Source organism: Carlito syrichta, unplaced genomic scaffold, assembly GCF_000164805.1.
Source record: "Carlito syrichta isolate Samal-C Ts95f unplaced genomic scaffold, Tarsius_syrichta-2.0.1 Scaffold309276, whole genome shotgun sequence".
NCBI lineage: Eukaryota > Metazoa > Chordata > Mammalia > Primates > Tarsiidae > Carlito > Carlito syrichta.
In genome coordinates, this window is record NW_007253372.1 from 1,465,414 (window position 1) to 1,477,614 (window position 12,201).

The 12,201-nt window shown below is 34.4% G+C and overlaps 1 protein-coding gene across 2 annotated transcripts in view; it reads right to left on the minus strand.

Annotated features, from left to right (window-relative positions):
* Positions 1-12,201, minus strand: part of HACE1 (HECT domain and ankyrin repeat containing E3 ubiquitin protein ligase 1) — a 100,506-nt gene that overhangs the window by 27,258 nt on the left and 61,047 nt on the right. For both annotated transcript variants that reach the window (XM_008067055.2, XM_021717090.1), the window contains 5 exons: positions 8,150-8,261; positions 7,956-8,053; positions 7,679-7,766; positions 4,536-4,685; positions 3,822-4,018 (listed from right to left, as the gene is read on the minus strand). In XM_008067055.2, the coding sequence (XP_008065246.1) occupies positions 3,822-4,018; positions 4,536-4,685; positions 7,679-7,766; positions 7,956-8,053; positions 8,150-8,261 (645 nt within the window). The remainder of the gene's footprint in view (positions 1-3,821; positions 4,019-4,535; positions 4,686-7,678; positions 7,767-7,955; positions 8,054-8,149; positions 8,262-12,201) is intronic.

Here is a 12,201-nt window from a genome sequence, read left to right on the forward strand (position 1 = left end):
CAAACAATCAGTTACCACGTTATATAAATTCTATGCCCAAAAAAGCTATGCCATTTTCTCCAGTCTCACTGGCACTGCCTTGTATAATTTCTTGTGGATGCTTCCCCAGATCAATGCCACAGCATCCTATCAGTTGCCCTGATGCCAGTATTGCCCTATTTTAACCCATTCTTCACACTCTACAGTGAGTTTGTTGTTTTAACAGAAATTTAATCATGTCACTCCCCTCTTTGCCATCTACCATCATCCTCACAGCCTTCAGAATAATTTTCAAATTCCTAATTGTGGATGCAAAGTCTTTCAGAACATGGTCCTTTCTATCTCCCACACCTCATGTTTTTCCACTTGGTTACTTTGCTCTGCAACTCTGAGCATCACGAGTACCACAGTTTCCCAAATATGTCATACTCTGTGTCACCTCTGTGCCTTCCTGCAAGTCCAGAACATGTCCTTCTTCCCTTCCATTTTTCTACTTGACCACTTACTGCTTCTCCTCTGTAACATAGCATCCAGGTCACCTCTTCCTTTTCCCTTATATCCTGCCCCATCCCATTCCCAATTTTTTCTAACAGCCTGCCTAACTTTATGATTACTATTGTAAAAGTGACGCCAACATTTAAAACCCATAAAGCTTACCATTCAATCTATGAACTAGAACTAAAGATGTGAGCAAAAAAGGCCACAACTAACTCAATAATTTATGGCCTATGATTCCAGTTAAGAATAAATGGAGAAAGCAGAATTTCTTTTTAAAAATGAAAAATGAAAATTATTTTAAATGTTAAATTTTTGCCTCTTGGTAATTCAGCCATTTTCAAACTGAATCCATAGGGTTTAGGGTTTTTTCCCCCTAGGTTTTAAAACAAATCATTGACAGATACGAAATTAAATTTAAAAGATCATTATACTTCAAATGTGGAACTAATATATATTGTTCTGTCTCAATTGCTTATATTTAACACACTGCTTTTTAAACAAAAGGCATTTTCACCCATTTGGTTTCACTCTATAATTACCAATGCCTTTTAATAAAACTGGGGAATAAAAGACTCCCCCATGTGGAGATCAGCTTACATAGGCCTCTAACAAGTTTAGCAAGTCATTTAAGCTTCAATATGTTTAAAATTATAAAGTTGAGCTCTAAACATGACAATTATAACTTTGTACCTATAAAGATAAGTAAGTAAAAGTCTGCCTCTAAAGTAATAAAAAACTCAGGACACTGTACAAGTAAAAAATAATAATATCTCTAAGAAATAAGATTAGAAACGTTTAGAGTTTAAAATTTATAAGGCAAACAACCAATTTAAAATGTGGTGTGTTTCTCAGGATTTTTAAAAAGTTTTATATGAATCAGGTTGCTTATTAAATAATCATTAAATGCTTAAATATCAGTAATTTGATATATAATTACCACACTTGACTCTTACTGATAACTCAGAAAATGAAGAGGCTCAATTTATTGTGAGAAACATTTATATAAAAAAAGAATGCTGAGAATAGTTAACATATGATTGAGGTCCTGCTATTATCAATTCTAATCATTAAAAAAAGTTAGCCTGTTATCAAGCAAGCAATTAGTTAAGTAAAAATGCATTAAACTTAGAAACAAAAGTTTCAAGCTCTTTAACATTACAATAGTATCCAGCCTCAGATGAGACTCACAATGAAGGGTCATATCCTCAATGTGAGCACATTCTTCTTATTATTTATTCAATATTTTCCTTCTTTCTAGATTGCAATAAAAACACAAATGCAAAATAATAAGTATCTTAAAAATCGAAACAAAATTTATGTCATAGTGAGGGGTGCTAGGAGATGCAAGTAGAAATACAGCTACACATCATGCACTTGTTAATGGACCTTTCCAACTCATTATATAAAATATATCTGAGAAGCATAGCAAATCTACTCACCAAATATAGTATTCATACATAAGAATCATGTTTATGGTTCTGCCACCAAAAACAATCATCTGCTTAATGAAGATTCTATAGCTGCATATTTTAATTGCGCACAGGTTGCCAGTGTAAAATAAAATAATAAACGCACTACAACAGTGGTCCCCAATCCCTGGGCCATGGACTAGACCTGGTCCATGGCCTGTTAGAAACCAGGCTATACAGCAGGAGATGAGTGGCAGGTGAGCAGAGCTATGCCTACCATCATAACTGCTGTGGCATTCGATTCTCACAGGAGGGGAGTGCAACCCTACTGTGAACTGCACTTGCAAGGGCTCTAGGTTGTGTGCTCCTTATGAGAATCTAATATCTAATGATTCCCCCTATTTCCTGGTCTGTGGAAAAACTGTCTTCCATGAAACCAGTCCCTGATGCCAAAAAGGTTGGGGGCTGATGCAAGGTGGACAATCTAACAAAGACTTTAAAAATATTTTCATTCATTGGCAAGCTCATGTAGGTTTAAAAATTAATTTAAGCATTTTACTATTTTAATCTCCTACAGCTTTACATGACTCATTAAAATGACTCATATAAAAACTTACTTGGTTAAGTTTTCCTTGAAATGATTAATTTTGCATACACACATTAAAGAACATTAGACTGGAAGTTAGGAGACTTGGATTTTGGCCTCAGCTTTGCCATTAACTCTTTAGGCTTCAGTGTCCTCATGTTTACGGTTCTGCCACCAAAAACAATCATCTGCTTATCGAAGATTCTATGGCTTCATATTTTAAGTGAACACAATGCGAGGACACGATAAAAAATTTCTAAGTATAATTCCATAAAAACTCAGCTCCTGATTTTATTTCCAACAAAATTAAATCTTGTTTTTTGGTATATATGTTTCAAACAGTAAAATAACATAGCTTGATATAGGTTTCCAATTTCCTCTTATATCTGAAACTAGGAGCCTATTTTTATAGAATACTATCCAATAACAACTAACTTTCATGCTGTGTTTTTCATTTTACAAAATGCAAATAACAATTTTGTATGGGAGGTATTCTATGCAATTCTATAGAACAGAAAACTGAGTTTAAAAAGTTGTTAAAGTGTGGCCCTTTTCAAAATAATACATATTTCACCAAATCTGTAAGTTACAAAATGGTTCAATGGACACTGCTTCTTATAGCTAGTTGATTCTGAAGCTGTTGTGGAATTACAACCTGACTGAAAGAAAGGAAAAAGGTTTTGGTCTTGTTTAACTGGAAGTTGCTACTCATAAGCAACAGAACTAGAATTCATACCATATTTTCTGACTCCAAATATCCTATATACATCAAAACATAAAACTGTATTATATACATGAAATCAAATTATGATTTTCAACAGTGAAATTTAAAACCAAGATTTATGCCAAGATTTAAACATAATATGTACTAACAGAGGAGATGTAATAAATAATAATAATAAAGTAAAAAAAGAAATCAAGAGGTGACAGATTTACTGGATCCCAAAAGTATGCACAAAGCTTAAACACTCGTATTTCTTCTTTTCTCTATTAGAAGTTTTTGATATTACATCTTTAAAACATGAAATAGCAATTTTTGCAACATTATCTTGATTTAAGCTTATATTTCTAATCAGAGTTTTCAAAGTAGGTGCCCAACGTATACAATCAACTGAATTGTGCTCTAGACTTTTTTAGGAACCATTTCAACATAGCTAGCATAGTATTCAAATGATCCTTTCTAATTTGAAGCTTGATATTTGATGGTTTTGCTAATTGAAATATTTTATCTGTTATGAAACTTTAACAGTAAAAGTTTTTGTAGCAAGTGCCAGAAGAATTTAGAGTAATCAACAAATTACGAGGGTCAAGTTATAGACAATGGCTAAGGTAAAAATTTCAATACTCACTTTGTTATTTTGCGTCACAAGAATACTTCCACCCCCAGGTTTCAAAGGCACCTCTTCCATTGCTCCAAACACATCAGTCTCAACAGAAAAGGTTAGCTCTAGACCCAGATCACTAATATCATTATCTAAAATCCACTGCAAGTTTTTGGCATATTCTGGATCAATGGATGCCACATCTTGGTAATTTACAGGAATACCTAAAAAAATGTAAACATACAGCAGTTATAATCTAAACGTTTCTGTCTTCCCTAATCTGTTTAATGGTAAAATACTGCCCTCTACAGATACTCTGAAAAACTGCAAAATATAATCCAATTTACTGCATGTTTTAAATGGATTCCTGATTTTGAAAGTCTATTAAATTAAGAATCTGTTTCTTCCACATTTTTACAATATAATCTTTCTTTGAAATAGCTATTCAGGAAGCTATTATAAACTTTAAAAGTGCCAATTATCTTAAGAATACTCACATTAAAATGCATTCCTAACATAAACATACACTAAAATGGAAAAAAAAAACTTCAGGCAATGAGTGTTTTTAAAAAAAGGTCATTTCTCTCTTCCCCAGGCCCTCAAATGCCTAACACACAGATGGTCTTCAATCAAAATAAAAATCTCATCCAAAATCCCACTTAGCTACTCTACTTAGTTTTCTCTAAACTGTAAGAAAAATAATATAAATAAATGCCTACAGAAATAATAATAGAGCCATACCGAGAATGTGCTTGTAGAATGATCGTGTGAAATAAATATTGACCAGTTGCCTATGATTCAAAGCTAGTCCCAAAATCTGTCCAGCAAACCGAAAATAGTTCAAGTGATCAGGATTTACATAGGAGTTGCTATTGGGCTGAAAAGTTGTTCCTATTGAAATAAATAGAAAGCAATTGATTCTTAAGAATCTATATGCAGAAGAGAGATTATTTCAGAGCAGATAAACTAATTAACAAACAACTTCAAGAAAACTGAGATTACCATGATGTATAAACCTCCAGAGGAATGGTCTTTGTGAATTATATAACAGGTAGCAAAATACCAAGTACAGAAGAGAATCGCTAATTCACACATACTTATAAAAGTAAGTCTATGGAGAGAGAGAAAATTTTAGAGGACTTGTGACCAAAAGTAGCTGGAAGATCATCAGAGAGCCTGGAAATAACTTAGTAAAAGATCACACAGTCACACACACACATTTGCCTAGGCAGTGTGGTAATAACTACCAGGCTGTGCACTAGGGAAGACATTGTCCCATTCATCTATAAGTGCTGCAAGTGCTCCCCAGTTTTTGCCTCTTTTGGAATAGAACCCTATGAGAATAATTAAAAATATGTATGTTTAACTGTTGTTAAGTGATAGACTTAGTCAATGAACTTGATGCTTGTTAACAATGATCAAACAATCACCTAAGTCCACAAGCCAACCAATTCTTCCTAATGGCAGACAATTAAGTTTAAACAATTACTTCTGAGGTCAAAGTAAAACTGGCAAGGGCAATAGTTACTGATTACTGTCAAAATCTAGTGCAATGGAATATGAATCCATTTTTATGAAGCATCTAGCGGGCAAATTTATAGAGACAGAAAGTAGATTAGCAGTAGCCTGAGGCTAGGGAAAGGGGAAATGAGGAGATACTGCTTAATGGGTACAGAGCTTCTGCTTGGGGTGATGAAAAAGTTCTGAAAATAAATAGTGATGATGACTGTAACTAAGATTACAAATTCAGTCATTCATTCAACAAATACAGAATGAGCTTATGTTATGTACTACTATTCTAGGCACCTGGGCTAAAAGAATGAATAACTGATAAACCTAATGAAAGAGTATCAAAGAAAAAAGTGGAAAGTACTGGAAAGTGAAATGTTTGGCCATTTAGTATACATTTTTGACAATAATTCACTGAGAAATTATGAGAATGGTCTAAATGAGCCACATGAAGCTCATCATTCACTGTTAAGTACCTTTCGAGATTAATTTCCTGTTATGAGACAAGACTAGATATTAAAAAGAATTCCAAGACAGATATAAATATAATTTCAAAAGTTTAATATTCTGGAAATGATCACAAATATTTTTTTATCTGTTTAGTGAATGATTGGGGCTATTGAAGAACCAACAAAGATATCTGATGACTCTTCTTTCCCTCCTTAGCTCTATGTATAATTCCTTCTCTATCTAAGTACTTTCTGAGAAATCTGGGTTCTTAAAAAGAATAAAGAGAAACTTAAAAAAAAAATGGAGACAACTGGGACAAAAATTTGCAGGAAAGAAATAATAGTTTTGAACTTGAAAACTAGTTAAAACAGAATATAAAGTTTATGCTAAAATTTAAGTTCAAGAAGTAAATAAAGCTCCGACCTCCAGCTATTTTCATGCCCTCAGAAAAATCCTACTGCACAAGAAAATATCATGTTCACAGAATAACAATAAGAGTGTCTACTATTTCCTTTATGTTTTTTTAATGCCAGGCACTGGGCTAAAACTTTTCACATATCAGCTAACTGAACCTTACTACCCTACAAAACATAGTTTATCATTTTCTTTTTTTTTTTCCTTTTTTTTTTTTTTGAGTTGGAGTCTCACTTAGTCACCCAGACTGGAGTGCAGTGGCCGCTCCCGGCCACCGCAGCCTCGACCTGCTGGGCTCCGGTGATCCTTCCACCTCTGCCTTCCAAGTAGCCAGAATTGTAGGCATGCGCTACCACGCCCGGCTGACTTTTTGATTTATTTTATTTATTTATTTATTTATTTTGAGTTGGAGTCTCACTCTGACACCCAGACTGGAGTGCAGTGGCTGTTTCCGGCCACCGCAGCCTCGACCTGCTGGGTTCCGGCGATCCTTCCGCCTCAGCCTTCCAAGTAGCCGGAATTACAGACATGCACTACCATTGTAGAGATGAGGTCTCGCTGCCCAGGCGGGTCTCGAACCCGCGGGCTCAGGCAATCCACTCACCTCAGCCTCCCAAAGGCGCGGGATTACAGGCTGAGCCACCGAGCCCGGCTAGTTTACCATTTTCAAATGAGGAAACTGAAGTTCAGAAAAGTTAGTGGCCCAAGATCATACCAAAGTGTAGCAGAGCCAGGATTTACACCCAGTGTAACCCCAAAGATCAAACTCTTAACCACCACACTACGCTACTTCTCTATAGTAAGCATCTTAATTCGTTTAGAAAACAAGTTTAAAAAAATATATTGAAAACATTAAGATCTACCCAAAGAATTTCCACATTTAGAAATTCTTAATTCCTAAATACAATTTTCTTCTCTTATATGGTTAAGTAAGGCTTTTAGTAACTGGGTCTTAATCTCTTAATAAGGATGAAAATAAAATTAGTATACATAAATAGATTATGAGTTGATTTTGTATCATGATTTCTATACTTTAGTTTTCATAACCAGTAAGTTTTAAAACTTGGAAACTCAAATAGGGTGAGCAAATTTTGTTTTTCCAAATAAGGACTTTTATTAAGTCTATCTACAAGTACCATTATTTTATGAAAGGGAAGTTTAACTCAAAAGAGTAGACTAAAGGACAATCCTCAAACCGAATAAATTTAGTTTTATTTTACAAAAGACTGATAAAAACTTCCTTAGGGCCAGCACTAGTCCCTGAGACAACCATTAGGGAACCAATAGTTTACAAGAAAAAGTGCTGGACTGAGTCAGGTTCCACTTATGATTCTGCCACTCCTTAACTGTGTGGATGAAGATAAAAACTGAATTTCAGTTTTCTCGTCTATACAATGAGGGTACCCCACAATGCTCAAAGGGTTACTGTGGAAATGAAAGATAAAATATACTGAAGTAATTTGAAAAATGTGACAAGTCACAGAAAAAATCATCTAGACCATAAAACTTACCATCAGCTGACTGGGTAAACAATGCATAATCGGGATTGACTATCTCATTAGACAGAATATCAAACCATTCACGCACAACACCTTGACCCTGAGTTCAAGAAAATAAAATTAAGCATCAACAGTGATATATTATATTGGAAAATATTTTTTCTAAACAACAAAATTAAAATCATTTTAAGTTTCTTCCCTTATTAACTAAATATTAAACTTCATTCAAGTACATTTCAATTATTCTTTTATACAGAGTGATTTCTAAGTCACTTGTTTTTATACCCACCATGCCTTCTTCTCCATGGAACCGTACAGCAATTCCTTGCTTTAGCTTTGCACAATTTGCTTTTGACACAACTTCACAGCTACTCCTAAAAATAGAATCTAAATATGTAGCATTGGTTAATTGTAACATATTAAAATTTACAGGAACAAGTACTTTGTGCCTCACATATATATCAGTTTCTTCATTAAGCATACCTCTATGAACCAGCAGGATGTCATTTTCATTCACTGGTCTATGCACCATATCTGAATCTGGTTGTCCTGAATGCAAATGTTCATAGAACCATTCACAGCGATCTTTAAAAGGCTAGCACAAAAAATAACAGAAAATATGTTAGTAGTATTTCAGTTACCCAATTACCATATTTACTGTCTACAAAAAAAATCATTCTTAGGCCTTTATTTATAATAAACAGTTACTACTTATGTTTTAACATTTCAATTACTATTCAAAAAAGACCAATTTTAGGTGAAATACTCTGACTACACAGAGAATGTATTTTTAAAAATTCCTACACTTTCAGTAGAAAAAAACTTGATAAATTAGGCTATAAGAACTTAATATCAGATGTCATTGAACTTATCTATTCTCAATTTAAGTCCAAGATTCATTAGAATGAATTTTCACACCCAGAAAAATTATATTGTATGTGCCACTTGAATTTTCATGAAAATGATATTTTATACCTAACTTTCTTATTTCTACCTTTTGGAATATATACAGAAACTAGAAATAAATTTGTTACCCTTTCACCTTCCTCTACCCTAAAAACTGAAGAATAAAATCTCTTGAACAGTAAAGAAAGTCTCTCCCTTTTGTTCACCTGCCAGATAAAGTCAACTGCAAGTGATCTGTAATTTTTATGATGAAATAGAAAGTAGTATTGAGTACCTAGTATGTGCCAACACTGCATGTAACATAAAAGCAGTAAAAATCTCAATTTCCTCACTAAAAACCATTTAATATAGCTAAAGAAAGAGACTAGATTAACATAGAATAATACAATATGTATATATTAAGTTCTAAACAGTGAAATACGAACTACAGATATACTAAGAAATTAGAAACGGTTCAGATGAGTACAAAGGTTTCATGGGGAAACAATTGAACCAGGACTAAAAGTTAGGTAGGATTTGCCCAAGCAGGAAGGAAAGAGGGCACACAGGCTAAAAGAAACAAGAAAAAAGGCAGAGAGAAGGAGACTGTGCTTCCTGGGAAGACCTGGTGATGACACTGGCATAACTGAGTTCCATCCCCACAAGTTAAAACAAATATGTTTGCACAAGTAAACTGAGCACATAATTATGGATCCTGAGAATCAAGGAACGCTACACGGGCCACTGTGAACATCTGGTCAGAGGAGTAACATGGTAACCGCAGTCATTAAAATGAGGGTGGCACCAGCATGTGGCACCACCCTCCAGGCAGCAACTGCAATCATAGGTACTGGATAATAAAAGTCGTGATTGTGGTAGGAAAGGGGAACAAAGAAGTAAATCTGAAAGACATTATCCTGTAAATAAACATTAAATATAAGATAAGATCTCTAGAGAGTGAACTTATTAATAGAAATCACTTGGGGTGGGACCTCTCTCCCTATACCTACCCTCACAATCCTAGAAGATACCAGTGGAAAGAAAATGAATAAGGTTTTATGAAGCTTCAATTTAAAGTTATTGTGAGATAGAACTATTGGGAACTTGGAAATAAATACTGGACTGGACTGTAGCTGAGACACTGGAAATAAAGCCAGGAACAAAGTTGAAGGTGGAGACAGGGTAAGGTACCTTGTTCAAGAGATGAAAGATATAGAGAACAAACACTAAGAATGAAAAAATTATGATCACAGGTCATAAATGAGAATTTGCTTAGCAAATAAATACACACAGCCAAAAACCATCAAAGGAGAACCAAGGTAGTGAAATACCACAAAAGCTAAAAGGTTCAAGAGGTAAGTATGATCAACACCATCCAACACCACAAAAAAGTTTCTTTTAGGACACCAACAAATATCTTCATCTTGGCTAAGTTTAATATTTGTTTTGCGTTAAAAGACTTGAAAAATACTTATCAATTCTTGATAAAAATATTAATTAAGGTTGGTGAGATGACCTCTGCCTTTTAACATGTGTTCTTTCAGTAAGAAAAAAAATGCTCCCTTTTTCAAAGTTAAATGTTTCACTTTGTCCATACTTCAGTCTTCCACATTTTGAATAAAGCAGTGATGTTATTATACAGTATTGTATGCACTACTGTGCATATAAATTAAATATAACATTTCATTTTTAGTAAACAGGCTGGAAAATAAAGTACTGAAAATTTTAATGCTGATTATTTCGGAAACTTTGGTAAAAGCAGAGAGAAAAAAACATTACGCAGAAGCAAAGTATTTAAGCATGGGCTTTGAAGTCAGATAAACATGGTTTGAAGTCCTGACTCTGTCACTTAAAAGGTTTATCTCAAGGAAAATACTAATCCTTCTAGAAGTTTAGTTTTCTCGCCTATAAAATGAAGAAAATAATACCTACTTCAAGAGCTAACTGTAAGGATTAAATGAAATAATGCAGATACAGAATGTAATAATCATAATCATAAATTAGCACACACTTATTAAGCACCTACTAGTCAGGTACTGTTCAAAGCACTTCACATGCATTACCACATGCAACCCTTACAATACTACAAGTTTAAAAAGGGAATTTTATCCCCATCTTACAGAAGAGAAAAATGCAACACATGTTACAAACATGCAGAAATACTCAGCACCCAGAATACTCAATAAATAGGCATTGTTCTTATTGTCACTCACAACAATGTTAAAATTAGTGTTACTATTTTTAAAAAGAAAATTTACTTCCTTTTATAAGACATTAAACTATGTCCTTATCTACAAAATGTGAGCCAAGAAATAAAAACCAATGGCAATTTTAAGTAATTCAAATGGAACAAATTTCTGCCTTCGCAAGCTAACAAGATATCTAGAAGATGCACCTACACACACACACACACATGCAAACACCTACAAAGCCAAAAGGCAGCACATTTTTGTATGTAACCTGAGTACTTGCGTTTTCATAAATAATTCACAAAACAGGACTGATTGCACATGGTTCTCTTAATAGCATTTGTATAGCAATACAAACATCTCTTCCTTTAACTACTGACCACCTGAAAACCACCAACAGAGAAAGAAGTCAATCCCTTAGCAGAGACAGCTTTTTAATATGGTTGGTGGAACAGTCTCCAAGTAACAGAAAATTTCCAAGTACACCAGAGTACAAAGTACTTTTTTTTCCCGTGATATGAGAGCAAGTTGCCAATATGATGTCCAGACACCCATAAATATATTGGTATATATTTCCCACAAACAAGGGAATTCTCCTTCATAACTAGATAACCACCACCAAAATCAGGAAATTAACACTGATAATAGCAATATATCTAATCCTTAAATACTCTTTCAAGCTTTGCCAATTTCCCAATAATTTCCTTTATACCAAAATGACTCATGAGCTGTTTTTAATTGTCCTGTCTCTGTTAGGGTCCTTCACTCTGGTGAAGCTCCTTCAATATTTTCCTAATTTTCATGACCTTGATACTTTAAAGATTGCAGGTCCACAGGACTTTCTTGTAGAAAGTCCCTCCTCAACTGGATTAAGTTTGATGACTCCTCATGTTTAGATTCAAGGTGTGCATCTTTGGCAGGAATATCACTCTCAAGTGATGTCATGTTCTTCTCAGAGTATTCTATCATCTGGCACACTCTGATCTTCTTTGATTGCTGCCAAGCTTCTCACTGTAAGCCCCCTTTCTCTCTTTGCAATTAGTAAGTAGTCTGGGGAGATACTTTAAGACTGTATAAATATCCTACCCCTCACCAAACTTTCCATTTATTCATTACCATTTTCAGTACAGACTCATAAGTTCCTATTTTATTTACAATATGCTGCTATCATTATTTCTTTTGATGTTTAAATTATTCCAAATTTGGCAGTGGGAGTCCATTCAAACTGGCTTCTGAGTCATTCTGACATAATCCCATCATTCTTTGAATACCTCCTTACTTTCTTATTCAACAAAATGTTCTGGCTCATCTCTTGCTTTCCCTGACTCAGCCCCTGGCTTTTCCCTGACTCATTCCCTATTGGGGCTCCGTCAGACAACTCTGATCAGTTGCCACCAGCCCCAACACAGACGTCTTCCTTACACAGCTCCAAGTCACATAACCCACACTGAGCCCCTCTTC